This window comes from Mustela lutreola, chromosome 4 (assembly GCF_030435805.1).
Source record: "Mustela lutreola isolate mMusLut2 chromosome 4, mMusLut2.pri, whole genome shotgun sequence".
Taxonomy (NCBI): domain Eukaryota; kingdom Metazoa; phylum Chordata; class Mammalia; order Carnivora; family Mustelidae; genus Mustela; species Mustela lutreola.
In genome coordinates this window covers 134288070-134307650 of record NC_081293.1, presented here as the reverse complement: position 1 = coordinate 134307650, position 19581 = coordinate 134288070, and the positions used below count along the sequence as shown (strand labels likewise).

The window sequence follows — 19581 nt, the reverse complement described above, 5'->3', positions numbered from 1 at the left end:
CCACACACATTCTGTCTCTCTCTCTCAAACACACACATACACACAGTATTGCAAGGTGTTTTAAGCTGAGCCATTTTGCCATTTGGCAACTGCACCGTTGGCAAGGTCTTCCCTCCCTCTCAGTGCTTGCTGTAGAAGAAAATAGTATTTAGTACTCTGTGGGGACAGACCTTGGAACTGGCAGCCACGGAAACCTGTGCCTCTAGGCCTCTTCTGCCATCTGCTGATTCCAGGCTTCATCTTATGCATCCAAGTGTAAAAAAACAAAGCCCCCTCTTGAAATCTCTCGCCTTAGAAACTAGGGGGGTTTAAACTCCAGAGAAGCTCCATTTTGCAGGTTCTGTTGTGTAGGTAGATAACTCCCATCAAAGGCCTTTTGATCTGTTCTCTACCCTCTTTCCCTCACCCCCTGCCTCTTCTTACAATTGGGAAGGTCTTTGACCCCAGGTGATTGATGATGACCCTTACAGGGTCACTGCCTTCCATTTGAAATACTCTTCTGTCCTGGTGACAACAAACCTCACAAATGAAATGTCTCCCAAGTAGTACAAGGTTAATGTCACAGTGCCTGCTTTGCAGTGATTCGGGCAAAGGCTGTCACCTGCCCCATTCCCGTGGGTGGTGTTCTGCCTGGAGAGCTTTGTGCATCAAGGCAGAAGGGCATCTGAGCCTTGCCATTGCTTCACAGACTGCTTTTATGGTCTTCTTTCTATATTGGACTAAATGTCGAGAGTGTCTTTAGGATTGTGAGAAATACTTTTTGTCTGGCTCTATGTCTTTAATATGCTTGTGTTGACCTGGTTTGATGTGATGTTGAGTCCCTTCTCTTTCCTCTTTGACCAGCCTGACAGATTTTGATTCTTGGTTGTATCCAAGTTTTCTTCCTTGACCTGTTCTTTTAACCCCATAGACAGAACAGCTTAAAGCATATATGAGTACTGAGTGCTGAGCTATAATATGGCCATCCCACAAAGATCATGCAATTTCAGAGATTATGTAAAATGAGGGGCTGGAGGATGGGGGGCGGGGAGCTGGTTTTAACTCCTTAGGGAAGGGGAGTCAGCCCCCTATTACACATGGAAGCTCACTTTGAAAACCAAAGACGCAGTCCTCCCCTTTTTCCTGGTTTAGAAACAGCTGTTTATCTCACTGTTTCGGATGCATGAACCCTAGGGGGTTCCCTGTGAGAGGGTACTAGGTAGAATGTTGAGTATAAGAAGATTAATTCTGAGAGTCATCTCTGTTCATTCCCTCTTGAATTCTTCTATTTTGTAGTAAATGGTTTTAAAGCAAAAGATTTATTTTAAAACCTTGTTGGGTTTTGTTCTTTAGTTTGGATTTTGAGAGCGAAGAGATGATTGGTGGTAGTTAAGGTTAAAAAAAAAAATCATTTTTGACCTTGCTTCATAAAAATGACCTGTTCCTATTATTGATTAGTTGGGGACCAATTCTCTTTCATTCCTTGTACATAATTATTAATTAATAATTGTATGTAGCTGCTTATTTATGAATGCTTGTCATTAGGGTAGGAGAAAGATGAGATGAAAATGGGAAGTCGTCAGTACTAGTGTAAATTTTAATAGAAACAGCAAAACCTGAGGTACCCTGGGAATCACTATTGTAACCTGTGTGTGCAGCGTTAAGACAGCATGCAGCCTGCGTGCGGTTCTTTCACTAAATTTCTCATCAGATGTAATTCTGATGTTTAAAAATTTTATTTTAGGGGAAACTTGAATTTCAATTTTGGGAATTTAGAATTGCCTTTGATAACGCTTCACCTAGCAGGATGTGAGAAGGTGTCAGAGGACATCTCGAATTTATAAACATGTTTTGAAATATGGAGCCTATTTTTTCTATTATGGAATTTTGCTTAACATGTAATTTTTCTGCATCAATACATATGTAATTGCTAATATTTCCTGAGTAGTATAATTTGGGAATGTTGCACAAGTAAGGTCTCTCCCCCTATTTTAAAATTATCTTTATGCATATTTCAGAAAAAAGTTGGCAGTTCACCCTGAAAGAAGGTGCTTGCCGCATGCATCCTTATTATAAGGTGAATGAGCATCTTCCTCCCTCTCTCTTTTTTTTTTGATAACAAGAATACAGATCTCTCCAGGGGTGCTGTTTGTCTGGGGAAATAATCCCTCTTGCAACAGCTAGAATGAAGATCTTTCTAAAGAATTCTTGATACGCCCACCACAGGTGGTTTTTTCTCTTTGCTTTCTCTGGCAGCGGCCAGCCTCTGCATGCAGTCAGGAGGTTATCCAGTCCTAAATGGGGGAGTGCGTTTCGAACACCGCCCCGGGGTCCAAAGGGGATTGATAACAGTGTCAGCAACTGTCCTCAGTGGATGTGGTGGGGCGTCCTGGACCTCCAGCAAGCCAAGAGGCGTTGTAGTATTGGGGATTTCTTAGTCTTACTCTCCATGTCTCTGTGTGGTGCGCTGTGCCCTTGTCTCCGAGAGTCTCTTATGGGATCGGGATTAATGATTGTCCCTTGGAAATCCTATAAGACTGACTCGGCAGACCTTCTCTGTTGTATACACTATTTTGTTGTTGTTATTGTTGTTGTTATGAGAAAATGACTGGTTTTCCAAGATTTTTCTGTAATTTTTGAAAATCAGACCCTCAGGCTAAGTCTGTCTGTATGAGGGGAAATAACACGCAGGAAAATCCAGATCTGCCTGAAGTCAGTTGTAGAGGGATTCCGTTATATCCTCCTCCCTCTCCAGATTGATTTCATGCATTCAGGTGTCTAAAATTCCTAATGAAGTACCTGACAGCTCATTTGGTTTGAATGAACCGCGTGACCAAATGAGTCATTTATTGGCCTACTATTGACTTGGCATATTAAAGAGAAACAATTGATTGGGTTGGGTGATCATCCTCAATTAAATGCTCTTGCCAGTCCAGGAATAACTGATTTCTGCTTTTAAACTTTGCTCTACTCTCCTCCCTCTCCCATCTCCTCAGATGCTTCAGGTAATGAGAGGAGCAGCCTTAGAATTAGGAAAGTTTGGGGGAGGATCTTTGGGGAGAGAGATTCAAGAGAAATCAGAATCCATGAGAAATACTTCTTAAGGAAAGGTTTTTGTTTTTGTTTCTGTTGATGGGAGAAGTCATGGAAAATCTATCAGAAGGAAAAATTAGATCATTTTATGAATTCAACATAATTTGGAGCACTACTTAATTTTTTAGTTAATTGGCAGAAAAACAATTTTTTTGTTTTGTTTTAATTAAACCCTTCGATCAAGGCTTACAGAGTCTCAGATGGGTCTATTTCACGTTGTCTGTGTGGTGCAAAAGCAGTCGTCTTCCATCCTGGAATGTTCTCAAGGTGACATCTAGAGGATATTGTGGTGATATCTCGGGATGTTATTGATATGTTTGCATTCTGGAAGGAAGTGTTATCAGACATCTAGTTTAAGCGAGGCCTCTTGTTGTGGTTAATGTCTCTATAGAGGGTAGTACCCAAATTACATGGGTCCACAGTGAAGTTCCTTCTTGAGTAATTCTTGTGGATAAAATAAACTTAAAAAAATTCTGGAACCAAAATAAAACGATTGGAATTTCTGCAATTGTTTTGCATAACTTAAGAATGCATGTGTCTTGGAACCAACTGCATTGAATCCTTGAACTGCGCCAAATCCTGGGGGTCTATCCTTGTCCAGCAAAGCTTCTAATGAGCACAAAATAGATTGGTTTGAATCTAACTATTTTTTTCTTTTTTAGCCAGTTTTTTTGCATATTTTAATTTAGGGTATTAAGGCTGTGAAAAGATCAGAAGGCAGACATTTGCGCCTAGGAAGCTGTGAGCTGGGTAATCACATCTGTGGAGATGTACAGCCAGCCAGCCCTACTGAGCACAGGGTGTTAACACAGGAGACAGAGGTAGCACAAGGTCAGACCAAGGGGATGGGTGCAATATCAGAGGCCAGAGAGCGCCAGATGACAAGAGTGGTGAGCTTAGAAACTTGGGAAGAATAACGAAAAGATCGAAGTAGACGTAGCCCAGCGAAGAAAAGATTGAGTGAGTTAGCCCTCCAGGATGGTAATTTGCAACCAGTTGCCGTTACTGAGGCCACAGCAAGCAAAACAGGTTAAACCTCATCAGCAAGGAATTAGTTGAGGCAGAAGAAAAGAAGAATAGGAGTTGTCATGTACCAGAGTGACAAATGGAAGGAGGGGATATGACCTTTCTTCCCAGTGATCTTCACTTCTAGAAAGCCAGCCCCATACAGAGGAGTCAAAGGAACTAAATCCTTCCTAGACAATAATCAGTATCATTCATTTACATTTTGACACTCAGTCTTCCGAAGGCATCCTGAACCATGGTTGGTTCTTGACATTTGGAGTAAAACATTTAATCCAGATGAGCAGTCATTTAAATCTGACCATCTGAACTGTGGTCCCCCCCTCCCAGCCATTTCCGCAGCTGCGCTGCACAGTCCCGGTGGGTTGCTGCCCAAGAGCCAGTGCAGAGACCTGGAGTGATCTGAAAGGGGATAGCCCAGTAGGGAGGGTGGAAATGCCTCATGCCTCAGGGCAATATGAGTCAAAGGCGGACAGACGGGCGGTTGGAGGAGGAGGGAGGAAAGAAGGTTTGAACAAGTGAAGAGAGAAGGCCATGGAACTAGGAGCAGGAATAAAAGCTGTGAGACAGGGCACATAGAGTGCTGATAGCTCCAGAATGAAGGGTAATCTGATGTTGAAAGCAAGGTGGGCTCTTTGGGAAGATGAGGGCAAGTGTAGTGGCCTCTGGGGGGAGGTCAGGAGGGTAAGAATTTAACATTGGAGGGGTTTACTCTGGGTTGAAACTAGATAACACAAAAAAGTGCTTCATGTGCCTTTGGCTAGAGGACTGGGGATCGTTTATGTGCTCATTTCCCCTCCCAAACTCCACTGCCGCCTCTGCCCTGGATGCCCCCTTCCCCATTACGAGCTCAGCAGTCGCTTTCTCAGGACTGTGCTTGCCACTCCCGAGTGTGTTTTTGTCTGACCAGGACAGATGCTGCTTTAGTTACAGAGTTTCTTCGTTGCTGGGGGCCTTCAGCATCTGTGCTCCTGCCTGCCTCAGCGAGTGGGGCGTTGCGGGAGAGCTGCACAAGGTGCTTGCACCGTCTATGAGCGGGCCACCTGCCGCTCTCCCCAAGCCTGCTTCCCCTGTGCGTGCCCGGATTCGGCCCTGTTCTCCAGGTTGTCACCAGCAGGTTGGCCCTGCTGTTCAGTCCTTCAGTACCCGGTACTCAACGCCTGTAAAGATAAAGCAGTAGATACGTGATGTGGATGCCCATCACACCTCCACTGAGCTCCTTTTGCCCTGTGGAAGGGCCCATCTGTGCAGGGTGCTGGCCCAGTACTGGCCGGGGCCCAGAGAAAAGTTTCAAACAGTCTGGGCCAGAAGAAAAGCCTTACAGAGCAAAGAAAGGTGGAGCAGTAAGTCTACTAGAGGAACCGGAGAGACGCCAAGCAGGGGCAGAAAACCCCGGCTGGAGGAGAGCAGTGGAGCTGAATGAACTCAACTCCAAGCACCACTGCACACAAGAACACAGTTAGTAGCTACCGGAGACAGCCTTGCAGACCGAGCATCCTGGGTCCAGACTCCACAGTCCTCTGCCACTCACTAGAAGTCACATTGTAAAAAGTCACTTATCATGAGAGGTTGAGTAGTGTATAACTTCTTAACAGAAACATTTCAGTTTAACTTGAAAACCTAAAGATGTATTGTTATGTCTGTGCTACTTCCTTATTTCTGCACAAAGGAAGCAGGGCCACGAGACACTCTCGGACCAGATGTTCCCTTACATCTAGGGGACAGCTCTCCTAAGGCATGATGCTATGGAGACAGCACTCTACTCCAGACTTAACTCTGGGCTGTGAGCATTAATCGGTAGAATTGCCTCTTGTATGCAGGAGCAGAATCAAGGACGAGCCTCGAACAGATAGGTAGAAACAGCTCATTTTTGAATATGTAATGAGGGTTGTGAACCGTGTCTCGCTTTGCGTTTACTCGTATAATCATTGTGATAAACCAGTGAGTCATCATCAGCGCCTGTGATTTACCAGTGAAGAACCTAAAGTTCAAGGAAGAACATCCCCAAGATCACTTACCAGGAAAACGGTGCAGGCCTCGGATTCCAGCCCGGGTCTGTCAACCTCCAAAGCCCAGGCTCCAAGCCATTCATTTTGCTGCGAAGCCATTGGAAATAAATCGCTTCAGTTAGGCCAGCAGTATTAATGAGTTTCTCTCAGAGTCCTTCCCAACCCTGAGATTCTAGAATTCTGTTTCTAAAGGTTTTTAAAGTAAAGAATAGCATAGTAGCCCTCTGATCCAGCGCAGTGCTCCAGGAACCTCTTTGGGGTGCTATAGGACACTAAGGATGGAGGGTCCTGATGGGGGCTTAGTTTCCTACACCACCAGCTCAGTTCTTGCTGGGTTTGCAAGAGGATCTAGGATCGGAGGGGGTAGTGTGATTTATATCTCAGCCTTATGAAATTTGAAGACAAAATACTATATTAATATTGTGCCCTGTAAATCTTTTCTCACATTAGCAGCCTTCTGGTAAAGTTTGCCAAGGAAGCATTGCCATATGTGCTGATGGAGCTGAACTAAAATGAGAAGATTAGAAAACTAACCACACTAATAAATTTCATTTGAGGCAGTTGGAAAATAGACTGCTGTTTTGACAAGTTCGAAACAACACACACATCCATTCTCTGTTAAAATGAGTTTCCACAATCCAACAGAAACATCTTGCATTAGAAGCCTAATTTTTCTGCTGAGTTACCCAGATGTCAAACATGCATGTGCTTTAAACCTCACTGGGATGGTTCTGGAGTGCCATAGCCAGACTGGCTGTTTTAGGCATTACTGAGCCACGCCCCTCCCCAACCCCCTCCCCCGCTCCCTGGGGCAGGGGGTCAGAGATTCAGAAGGGTTCCTGAAATCCCCACCTCTGGGACTTTTCACTGTCCCACATATCATGACCCTTTCCAGAGGGCATTTATGCAGGGCTTCTGGTGTCCAGGCCCAGTCCGTAGTGGCACTCAGCTCAGGTCATGGTCCACAGCTGCCTTTGTTTCCCCGATTAGCCAGAGCAGTCATCACAAGGGTGGACCTTACCCAGTGTGTCCCCAGGGGCCAACATCTGGCCTAAGTCTTAGGAATGGGTCTGTACTTTGATTTTATTCTTCCTGAGTTGAAGTTGTTCATTTAGTGAAACTCAGGGCCTCCGATTATATTACTTTAACCTCTTGATTACTCTTCCTGCCTTAGGTCTCTGGCCCTAGCATCTGTCCTTCACCAGCCTCTAGAACTTTTTATTCTTTGAATTTCGCTGTCTACTTTAAAAGCCACCCATGTATCTACAGACTTTGGCCCGAGCTCCTTAGTGTGCCCTGGGAGAGAAGCAGTATGCTGTAGCAGTACAATGCACCAGATAGGAGCACCCCTCCAGCCAGACCGCCTGGGTTGAACCCATTCTCCCATCTAACAGCTGAGTGACCTTGGGCAGGCTCCTTGAAGTCTGTTTCAGTTTCTCTTGATGGGATAAGAATAACTTGTACTGAGTTACTGTTTTGACTTAGGTGGATTAAGTGTGTTGAGTCACCTAAAGCCCTCAGAATAGTGCCTGACATGTGGGAGGTGCCCCCGAATTCTGGCTGTCACTACTGTCACTACTAGTTACTTAGCACCCGATCTGTGATCCAGCCACAGCCTTCAGTGGTCTTGCTCCAACCCCAGCTGTGCCGTGCTCTTCAGACTTTGCTTCCTGTCACTCACTGGCCCCAGTTCTTTTCTCCAGTGAACCTCTGCATTGCCTTCAAGACCCAGATCTAGTACCTCCTCCTCTTCGATGCTCTCCTCTCTCCTGCAGGAAACAGCTGGCGCTCTCCACTGTATTCATGCAGTTCTTTGATGCCTCTGGGCTCTGGGACTTACCAGAGATCCAGAGATGGTTTATTTTTTTATTTATTTATTTTTTTAAGGTGGTTTATCTACCTTCAGGGGCACACAGAGACACCTAGGGTTCTCTTTTCTTCTACACTGAGAAGTTCTCTTGGGGGTGCCACAGACCTCACTGGGTCCATCCCCGTTCCTTCCAGTCCCAGGCACCGCAGAAGTCTCTTGATAAATGTTTGCTGAACAAATAAATATCTGCTGCCCTACATTTAGTCTTAAATACAGGGTTTTCTCTTTTGTTTGGTTTTGTTTTTTGCTGTTCACGGTACATTACTAAATTTATAGTGAGAAAGACAAATCTCGATAGCTTAAAAGGCTGGCTGAAGTGATTGTGTCTAACGCTGTAGTCATTTGGCTCCGTGGGCTGTTTTTTATTAGTCATTTTAAAAGACTGTCACAGGGTGGTTATAGAGACAAGAGATCATCATTTAAATCACAGTGCTTTCAGCCCATCCATGGTTTTGGTCTACAATTTAATGATGAGAAAAATATATCTAGTGAGTAAATATTTTAACTAAACATTTTGATACTTGACCTGAATACAGAGGAAAATGGAAATTGTAAATGTTAAGGTGTAGTTAAAACAGTGCATTCCTCTATTTTACCTGTAGAAATTAGCATTGTACCTGTATAAAGTCATAACAAAGCATCTTTTCTGCTATCAGAGACATCATATTCTATCATTCAGTATAAGTAAAAGGTTCCTAAGTGAATCTAGTTCAGGAGGAGAGAGTGGCTCACTTTGAGTAAGAGTACTTGCTTGGGCCAGGTGGTTTCGTATTCATGTATTCTGTGCTGCTTTGGTTCATTTAGATTATAAAGAGCATAGCCCATCTCCCAGCTAGTGAGAGCAGAGTTTTGGTAAGAGTTTATTCAAGAGAGAAAGAAGGCAGAGATCCCCCCGTGATGCCAGGGTAGGAATGTCCGTGGAACCTGGCCTCAGAGGGACCAGAAGATGGTCAAGGCCACCCCCCCACCCCCCACCCCCCACCGACCTGGGCACCCTTCATGGGCTGTGTTCTCTCTCTTTGGTGTTTCTGTTGCACTGGCTTCCCATTCTCCTCTCTCTGCCCGTCCACTTCTTTATTATTCTGTTCCTCGTGCTTCATCTCAGTATTCGGCCATCCAGGGTTCAGCCGCCTCCGCTCCCCGTCTGCAGGGCGTCTGCTCCATCTGCATGTCTGTGCTCACTGGCCCTTCACTCTTTGGAGTCTGTTGCACAGTGAGTGAAGATCGCCTACTGGCCAGCTCCACTTAGGCTGCCAACTCGTAGGACTCAGGTTGCTGGCCTCGTGGCCTGCACGTGTTTTAGGTGTCTGATCCTTGTGCGATCAGCTGTGGGTGTGGGGCAAAGCAGGCTGCAGATGTGGTGCCCTAGAGAAGACCTTGCAAACTCAAAGGATTCTAGGGTCCGGGCAGGTTATGTACGTGAAGAAAGGCAGGGTGTGAGGGGCAGATTCATGTTTGCTGTGGGGCCCAGGACAGGTGAGTGTTGTCTAAAAACACGGACTCTCGAGGAGGGGGGCTCAGGTTGGAATCCAGCCTCACCATTTATCAGCTGGGTGAGTCAGAGTGATGAATCTCTGTCTACCTCAGTTTCCTCTCTGAGTAATGAGTCATTTACTCTGAGTAAATGAGTCAGTGAAATGCTCAAGGTGGTGCCTGATACATCATAAATAATATGTTAGCTGTTTTTAGGTCAACCGTTGTTAAAGAACAGTTTCGTTAGCATCTGCATTCTTACCATTGCGTTCCACAGTGAAATGAGCTTGCTCCCATTTTCCCTCAAACACGAAGCTGTTTGTGCTTTTTGTAGAACCAGAGGCATAGAAAAACATTTCTCTCTTGTGAAGATAGCAACAGAGCAAGAAAAATAATAAATGACGGTTGTCCTCAATCCCACGTCATCAGTAGGGAGTTGGGGGGACCAATGCTCGGTCCTAAAGGGCAGAGCCTCGCCCAGCTGGAGCAGATTGCCGTGCTGTCAGAAAGCGGCCAAGGACTGTCAGATCGATGCAGTTGTCAGTCCATCGATCGATCTATCTTTACATCTTTACAGTAAGCTCAAATTACATTTGAAACCTTGCGCTACTCTATAAAACACATCTGCAGACTGGATACAGATAGCCCTCAGGCTGGCAACTTTCAGCCACAGGCTGAGGAAGATGGTGTTTGCCACGCTGATCTGGCACAGGGGACACTGCCAGTGGATCGACCTTCTTATATTGACGAATCAGAAAATTGTCCCCACCGACAGAGGCCATGAAGTCCCTCTCAAGGACAGCAGTATGGCAAGGGGACAGTACGCTCTGATTCTCCGAGTTAGCTCACGGTGTGTTTCCAAGAAAAGGTTTTTGCCTTTGATTTTATTTCCTTAGCACAAATGAAAATGATGACAGTTTTGAGTTTACCTATATCAGCCCGCTCCTGTTGTGACTGCCTTTCCCAGAAGCTGCCTTTCCTGTGAAAGGCATCCTCTTCCTGTGCCCTTGATATGTAATTCCCACTCTGTCCAACATGTTTAAAACAGAACTTCTCACTTCCCACCCCAAACTCGTTACTCTCCCCAGGTATTCATGTCAAGCCCAGTTTTTCTTTTTCTGTCTTCTCTCCTCACACACACACACACACACACACACACACACCCATCAGTATGCCTTTTTCCCCACACAGCAGCAAGAGTGGTCTTTTTAAAATATGAAGTAGTGTATCATTCCCCTGATGGGGGCCTAAAATTACTTCCCAGCGAACGCAGGATCTTGGCCCACAGCACTGCTCTAGCATCTGGCCCCGACCTGTGTGTCTCTCTCCTCACGCTGGCTCTGTGCCTGGCGGCTCACCGACATTCACCCTCATTTTTTGAGCACACTGGGCCTGTGCCTACTCTGCTTTCTTTGCCTTATCTGTTCCCCCTCCAGAACGCGTCTTTCCCCAATTGTCACGTCTTCAGGAAAGCCTCTCTCTTTCTTCTGCCTGAGGCTGGTCAGAGCAAGAACCTTGTTTGTCTTGTGCTTGTCACCAAGTTATAGTTGCTAAATGAATGAATGGCTAAACTGTGGGCCTTCGGGGGCGGGGAGATGGGAAGAGCGTTAGAAAAAAAATAATAGACTCACTAAAGTACACTTACTTCACGTATTTAAGAGGCAGGAGGGAAAAGAACAAACTTATGGAATAATGAGATTTCCTCTCTCACTAATGCTGTTGATTTACCCAACGTGCAAACGACCCAGAATATAAGAAGGAATTTACTTGGTCCTGATGTGGCTCTTAGACACATTTGTACCTACACATTCCATTTTGTGTATTCGCATTAAAAGTAATTGCAGAAAATCGCAGCCAAGATTGCCCCAGTGTTTAGATGGTGATCCCTTCTTTAGAGCTGTTGATTTGTTTGGTTAACGGTATTTTATTTAATATACTTCTGCTTTTTTGTTGCTTCTTAGGTCTGTTGCCACAGTTATTGGGAGTTGCCCCAGAGAAGGCCATAAAACTTACAGTAAGTCTTTTCAGTTGATGCTTTGTATGCAGGGAGTTTGCACACACTCAGGCGTCTAGCAGATTCTCAAGTTTGTGTTTCCTCGGAGGTGCTGGCTCCTTCGAACCTAGGGCACTCATCACACACAGCTTGTCACTGTCCTCCACCGAACACTGAGCATCCAAAAATGTGATGCTGTATTTGAACAGGACCTGTGGTGCCTGCTACCCACCACCACCACCACCGTCAGCCATCACCATCCCCCTCAGCCACCAGTGCCGGCAGCAGCTGCCACTAAATTTGCCTCCACCCTTGCTGTCTGTACGGTACATCACGTACCTGTGTGACCTACTTTTGTTTCACCTCCAGCAAAGTGGGACCCGGCATTTACACATGAGGAAAGTGAGGCCCACAAGGTTTCAGTATTTACCCATGTCCACAGTTCCTGTGGACAGTTCCTGAGTGGAAAGATTAGGATCCACTAATCTAAATCTAAATCCAGGTTTTTCTGACTCCCAAAATGGCATGTGCCATTGATAGAATTCATGGTTCGGGCATATTCCATAAGCATCTGCCAGGCTGCCTGACGGGTCTCAGTTCTAGCTGAAGTTGATCCATTTTCCACTTCCAAGCTCTCTTGTGACACACGGGAGATACTCAGTAAATTAGTGGAATGGACAGATACTGCTGTTACATAACGAAGGTCATAAAGCCCCAGAAGGTTAAACTCTTCTTTGAGATTGGGCTCTGTAGCCTTGGGGCCTGAAATTCTTTTACAGTGTTAATGTGTGGCCTCAGGACAACGCATCTTCTCTGGCTTGTATCTTCCAAAAACGTGGTTGATTTTTAAGATGGCCTGTAGTACATACGATTTTTGAGTACATTATACTTAGTTAATTAAGGTTACTGATGTTGAGAATTCTTAGATACTGAATTTCTACTAAGCTAAAAAATCTGCTTAGCCAACTTTTTCTCGGTGATACATTTTGTTTTAGATTAAATTTTGTTAGCGGACGTGAAAGTGATTTTTAATCAGACTCCATAAACCAGTTTTTAAGTTCTAAAATGTATGTTTTTATTGTGTCCTTGGTGTCAATATGTCTCTCTTACCTCATTGTAATTGGCAGACATATTTGCATTTGAGGCTTGTAAACGATCTATCTATTTTTTTATTTTAAAGACTTTAAGTAATTGCTACTCCCATAATGGGGCTGCAACTCACAACCTGGAGATCAGAGGTCACACTGTCCACCCACTGAGCCAGCCAGCCACCCCTAAGCCATCTGTCTTTCGATTTCTTTCTCCCGAAACATCAAGAATACTTATATATGTTTTACCTTTAAAAAAGTACATATGTGCTCTTAAAGGCACTTCTCAAACTCTTTTTAAGATTCTTAATTTATTCAGTTTATGATTACTCGAGTAATACTGACAGAGAACATATTTACAGTTGTATATTTATATGTGTTTAATGACTTTCTTTATATTTTTCATCAGCTTCTGTAAATATTTTTCTTCAAGGTGAATGATTTTGTGAGGGATAAATTTATGCGCAAAGATGGTTCGGTCCCACTCGCAGCAGAGATTCTTGCTGGCGGCTGTGTAAGTATCTTTTGCAGAACCCTGTGTTGCAAAGACTTGTTGCACATGCATACCCCCACCGTGGTAACCTAATGTGGACTAAGGCTTCTGTTCAACCACAGATCCTGTGCAGGGGCAGAGTCCTCTAGGGCCCGAGAACCATTCCTGAGATGGAAGGGTAAATGTTTCTGATCTTATTGCCTGTTAAGTCATGCCTGTTCAATCCGTCATTGCTTTTGGTTGGTTCCGCAGTAGAAGTCGTTTGTGGCAGAAAGTGTTTGGCCTTTGAAAGAATCTTTGCTGACCTTTTCCTAAAGTTCATTTGTAGTACGTTCTTCCGTCATGGCACCCTCTGCTGGGCCAGGCACTAAAACCTGTAGTTCGTGGAGTCGGCAGCCGTGGCTCTCTGCTTTGCTTGACCTTCCATATACCAGCACCTGCTCAAGCTTCTGTGTGCTTCTGGAAGAAGGATGCTGCGAAGCAACTGGCTGAGTGTGCTCCGCATTGTCGATAGTGCTTGGAATGAGTATTTCTTTCTTTGGATGAACGGCCTGCATCTTGTTCTTAAGCTCAGCAAAACGTGATGTCTAGTTTTACCTCATGTACAAGTTTGTTCATGGGAATGCAAATACTTTAAGTAAATTAAACTCTTCTACAAAGACTGGTGCTATTTGATGATATGGTCGGTTAAATAAACGGGCTTTGATCACTAGGGCAATACAGTATTGGTATATTTTCCATCTAAACCTGTTTCTTAAAGATGAAGTCACTTATTTTTTCAATTAGTTCTGTGCAGGTAATGGCCTTCATAGAATAATCTTTTCTTAAAAATCGTTGCATTTCAATGCTGGGCAAACACATGAGAATATTAAACCTTTGTTTGGAAAGGGCTTATTGTCCTGTCTGACTTTGAATGGGGGTTCCTTAAAGGGAGGAGGAGCTAAGAAATCATCCTGGCCATTCTTAAGAGGTAGACGGAATTTGGCTCTTGCCTGACTCTCTTTCTGTTTGATCACTGACCTGTCGTAGATGGCCAGGTAGGGTCCCCTTGTCCTGTAACTTTAGGAGCATTCAGACTGGAAAAAGGGAGGCCTTCTTATTCTAAGTAAAAAGGGCACACAGTGATAAAAAGAATATTATTAGGAGGTGCAGAAGCTGCTCTTCCTGGTAAGTACTTTTCATTTGAAACAACAGGAGTGCCCATTTGCGTCTCTGGGTTTTCTCCTGTTAAAGGGGTGCGCGTCCATCTGCTGCCTCTGGCCTGGCCTCCGGGCTGTTGCAGGGGTGTTTCTGTACGGGGGACGTAGGAGGGGTTGTTTCTCTTAAGTCAGGTTTTAAACCTTCTTGAAAAGACATGATTCTCTATCGCTGTAAGAATTTAAAATGTGAAATTAATTATGTGACACTGCTCAAGATTTTGGCAATAACCTGGAGGTTTATTATCTTTTTAACGAAAATACCTTACCAGCACGTGGGTCTGGGAGATGGGTTGTGGCACGTATTGTCTGCTGTAGGTGGTCTTGTTTTCTTGTCTGTGGTCGCCCATTTCAAACACAAAGCACAGATTGGCATCAGAAGTGGTGCCTAGTTGTTGTAAAGGGGTGCAGCCCTTCTTGAAGCCTGATCTAAACACGGGCTTAAAATTGGAGCCACTTGGGCTTTACAGCTACTTAAAATATCTGTGAAATGAGGTTTACCATCCTTCATCTCAAAGGCAGGTAGACCGTGTCCTCGGTGTTTCAAGGCTCCTGTTGTGCTCCCTCCGCCCTACCAACGCTGCTTTAAGAAGTCAGAGTTTATTGTTCAAGTGTGCAATCTTGTAGGTAGCAAAACAGTCCAGACCCTTCAGCTCTCTGAGCAGCTGTTTTTAAAGCAGCAGCGTCTTCCTTTGCTGCGACAGAGTTTTCCCACCCTTGGAGCTAGACACACACCTGAGAAGGTCCTTGTGGCTTCCACAGCGTCTGTCTCTCCAATTGGGAATACAAAGGGCTTTGAAGGGCTGTGTCATGTGGTCAGCTCCCCTTCTTAGTTCACCCAAGCATGCCAGGCATTGACTTTTAAGTCCCCAGGGAGCTCCCCTTGCTTCATTATTACTGAGAATTAGTACACATGGCTGGCTTTTCACTTGTAACTGAAGCTGCTCATGTCTTTGAAGAAGGCTTTTTCTGTTTTATAGTCTGTTTTCTGCAAAAACAGGAAGAATATGTGGGGAGATCTTTGTTTTATAACCTTCACAGCACTTGGCAAAACTAATAGTCTGTTTTATTATATTATATTATATGATAGTAAATTTGGAGGAAAATTTTAGAAGACAAAAACAACAAAACTTCATTCACTAATTTATTTTTGATTATAGCAACATCTGTAACTGAAGAAATAAAAAAAATCTTCTGTTTCTTTGATGTATATAAGAGGATCAAATCTAACTTTATTTTAAAGTCATTGTTTGCACCGAGAGTAATTTTGGTTTAGAGCACTATTAAAAATTTGACTTAAGCTTTCTGAGCATTTTTATAGATTCACACATAACAATAATGATATGTTTAGCACCGTTCCAGACCAAACTAAAATGCCGAGCCTGGGGTTTACAAACTCTGAGTCTGAAAAGTTCTTTGCAGTGCATGTTCTCCATACGTTGCTTTGCTACGCTCTGTATTAGGCAATAGTTGCAGGAGTTTTGGCAGAGACCCAGATCCTCAGGCATCCCTGCACGAAATATATATACCTTCTGTTTCTTTCCATCTTTCTCCTTCTTGGGTTAGAAGCTCGGTGCCTGGAGGGGGACAGGATGAGAGGCCGCTGGTCAGTGACGGTGGAGCTCACAGGAAACGTGGCAGAGGAGAAGGGGCCTGTCACCACCCCCTTCCTAGTAGGTTCCCAGTGAATTTAAAAACTGACGTCACCTCTCACCACATTGTTGTTAACTGCTGTGTCGCTACTACTTACACCTGACACACATGGTGCCTCGTCTGTAAGTGGCGGTCCTTAATTCAGCAAAACAGATGTCTGTTGACGGAGTTCTCTGCATCTGCTGAAGTAGAGGGTTGAAATCCCAAGGAGTCTGGGATCTTCAGTTTTTGATCCTTTGATCTTAACAAGTCATCAGATAAGGAAAGACGAGTGGTGCCATGACTGGTTTCAAGGAGAAGGTAAACATGAGTAACTTATTTGGCATGAGAATAAATCTACATTGAAACGAAAAGAAATACTATTCACTGGGGGAAAAAAGTGACCAACTTTAAACCTCTCTCTTTTAAAGCTCATATTTAGTAAAAATTATTTGTATACCAATGGAAAATTTCTGTGGTAAAAATTATTTGTATACCAATGGAAAATTTCTGTGATAATTTTTAGAAAGACAAGTAAACGTGCTTTTTGAGCAGTAGTCCTTTGAAAGTAGGCCCATGGTATTTTTTTCCTTCGCGATCCCCACACACAAACACACACACGCACACGGGTGTATGTGTGTGTGTAATATATCTAATGCTTGGGGCAGTTTATACTCCTATCAAGTGGCAAAAGCAATTGATGTGCCCCATCACTGGTTTGGAAAAGGACTGGTGAGGCTGTGGCATGAAGGGCCGTACTCACTGCAGTCCCCTCCACGTATGGCCCTGTCATTGTCACCTTTATTCCCGTTATTATGGCGAGCCCCACAGGCATGATATCTTTATTCCTGTGGATATAGCTGTGAATCAGATACCTTTTTTTTTTTTTTTTAAAGATTTTATTTATTTATTTGACAGAGAGAAATCACAAGTAGATGGAGAGGCAGGCAGAGAGAGAGAGAGAGGGAAGCAGGCTCCCTGCTGAGCAGAGAGCCCGATGCGGGACTCGATCTCAGGACCCTGAGATCATGACCTGAGCCGAAGGCAGCGGCTTAACCCACTGAGCCACCCAGGCGCCCCAGATACCATTTTTGAGGCACGTTTTTATCACTCACCTCTTTTACATCACATTCAGTTGTGGTTAATCTTCATTATGTAAAAAACAAAAAGGTACAGACCCTCATGTGCTTACCGCTTAGCTTCAGAGGTCAGACTGGACAAGTGAGGCTGGATGGAGGTCGTCCTCTTTCTGATGCAATAGCTTGTCCCTCCTTAATCTCCCAGGAGATAACCTTATCCCGAAAGTGGTGATTTTCATTTCCACGCATGTCTTTATACTTTCTATAAGTGCTGCCCTGAGCAGTATAAATGTTTGCCTTTGGAGGCTTCATTCTGTAGGACAGCTCATGATTCTTACATCGATGCCTTCGCAGTTTTTCCTGCTGGTGCAACTCATGTGCTTTGTTTGCAAGAAAAGAACAGTAAATGGGAATATAACATTGGAATGTTGTAATGTGGCATACTGTGAGTATGCCTGTTACAGATGTGTGGATTTATAGGATTTTGTATAGCTATAATTGGGACAGTGTATTTATTTAACCAATTTTTTTTGTAACTTGGAGTTTCTTCCCTAGACCTTCCCCTCGTTCCTTCCTCAGTCTCCCCATTTAAACTCATGCCCAACACTAAGTAGATTTAAAATTACAACCCTCCTCACTGCCAGCATATATGCTCCCTCCCTCTCTGCGTTACTGTCCCCACTCCTTCCTCCCTCCTAATGGGAATGATTTCAGTGTGTTTCTCCATCACTGAGAAGGAGCTGTGTTCTGGTTATCTACTGTTGCATAACAAGTCATCCTAAAACTCAGTGGCCTCAAAAAGCAGTTTATTATCTCTTACGTTTCTGTGGGTTGACTGGGCTCAGCTGGGCACGTCTCATTTCTGATCTCCATGTGGTTACCAGCAGAGAGCAGCCGGGGCTGGAGTCATCTGAAGGCTTGACCGGGATGGATGTCCAAGATGACTCCCTTGTGGCTGCAGTGATGCCAGGGAGGCTGTTGTCCAGCGCTCCTGCTGTGGCTTCTCTCGTAGCTTGGGCAGCTTGATTCTGAAGGGGGGCTTCCCCAAAGTAGGTGTTCGGAGAGCCCTAGGCAGAAGCTGCAAGTCTTCTTAGGACCACTTAAGACTTTTGAGTGTCATTCCTCCTGGATTCTGTTGGTCAAACAGACCTCATATGCCAGAGTTCAAAAGGAGAGAAATTAGATTTTTACCTTTCAATGAGAATAACACTAAAGAATCTCCAGACTGCCTCTGGAGGGTTCAGCAGCCAGAATTGCAGGACAGGAACATCCTCACTGGCCTCTGTTTATGACGATTTCATTGTTTATCTGACGTCTTCTCTCAGGATCTGTTGCTGATTCTAGAACCCATTCCTGCTTCAGATCCCTTTTGGCTGCAGGGGGCAGAATCTCTAAAATAACAGTAGCAAAATGAGGGTTTACTAAGGGTGTCTGCGAAACTAAAGGCACTCAAGAATCAAGGCAGTTCTGGGAGCTGGCTGCTTTCTGCATTTTCTCCTCTTGGCCTCCTTGGGCTCTCTCACAGTGACTTTACGTGTTTCTGCACATTTTTTAAAGATTGTATTTTTTTTTTTTTCAAGACAGTTTTTAGTTCACAGAACTGGGAGAAAAATACAGAGATTCCCCTGAATACCTTTTACCCCTACACATGCATAAACTCCACTAGCATCAACATCCCCCAACAGAGTGGTATAATTATTACAATTGATGCACCTACATTGACACATCTTTATCATTCAAAATCCGTAATTCACATTATGGTTCATTCATGGTGTGATTCATTCTCTGGGTTTGGACAAATGTATCGTAACATACATCTATGATATTAATAATCATACAGAGTATTTTCACTGTCCTAAAAATCTTTTGAGCTCTGCCTATTCATCTCTCCCCTTCTCTTCTACCCGAAGCTCACTTCCATCAATCTTTTATACTGTCTTTACAGTTTTTCCATTTCCAGAATATCTTAGAGTTGAAATCACATAGTGTGTAGCCTTTCCAGATTGTCTTCTTTCACTTAGTAATATGCACTTAAGGTTCCTCTGTGTTTTTCATGGCTCAGTAGCTCATTTCTCTTTAGACAGAATAATATTCCTTTGTCAGGATGTACCCACAGTTTATTTATTTATTCTCTTACTGAAGAACATCTTAATTTCTTCCAGGTTTGGGCAATTATAAATAAGACTGCTATAAACATCCTTGTGCAGGATTTTGAGTAAATATCAGGGAGTACAATTGTTGGATCTTACATTAGAGTTTGTTTAGTTTTATAAGGGACCTCTGAACTGTCTTCCAAAGTGGCTATACCATTTTCCATTTCCACCGGCAACAAATGAGAGTTCCTTTTGCTCCAAATCCTCACCAATGTTTGGCATTGTCAGTGTCATGAATAGCGTTTTATTTTACTGATCCATTTCTTCTCTTCCTCATGGTTTTGAATTCTTCAAGAATTCCTTCATATTCTTGCTGGCCATCTGGCCTGTCTCACTAACAGATGACCTTCAGCTTCTTTTCATCATCAGCCCCAGTTAATTAGTGCAGGTAGCTCAATTTTGTTTCGTTTTGGTTTTCATTTAATTATTAATGAAGTTTGGGGTGCCTGCGTGGCTCATTGGGTTAAGCCTCTGCCTTCTGCTCAGGTCATGATCTCAGG

General features: G+C 44.0%; 1 protein-coding gene across 4 annotated transcripts in view; it reads left to right on the top strand.

The window, feature by feature from the left end:
* SLC25A13 (solute carrier family 25 member 13) overlaps window positions 1–19581 on the top strand; it is a 180364-nt gene that overhangs the window by 111078 nt on the left and 49705 nt on the right. For all 4 annotated transcript variants that reach the window (XM_059171174.1, XM_059171175.1, XM_059171173.1 and 1 more), the window contains 2 exons: window positions 11409–11461; window positions 12962–13042. In XM_059171174.1, the coding sequence (XP_059027157.1) occupies window positions 11409–11461; window positions 12962–13042 (134 nt within the window). The remainder of the gene's footprint in view (window positions 1–11408; window positions 11462–12961; window positions 13043–19581) is intronic.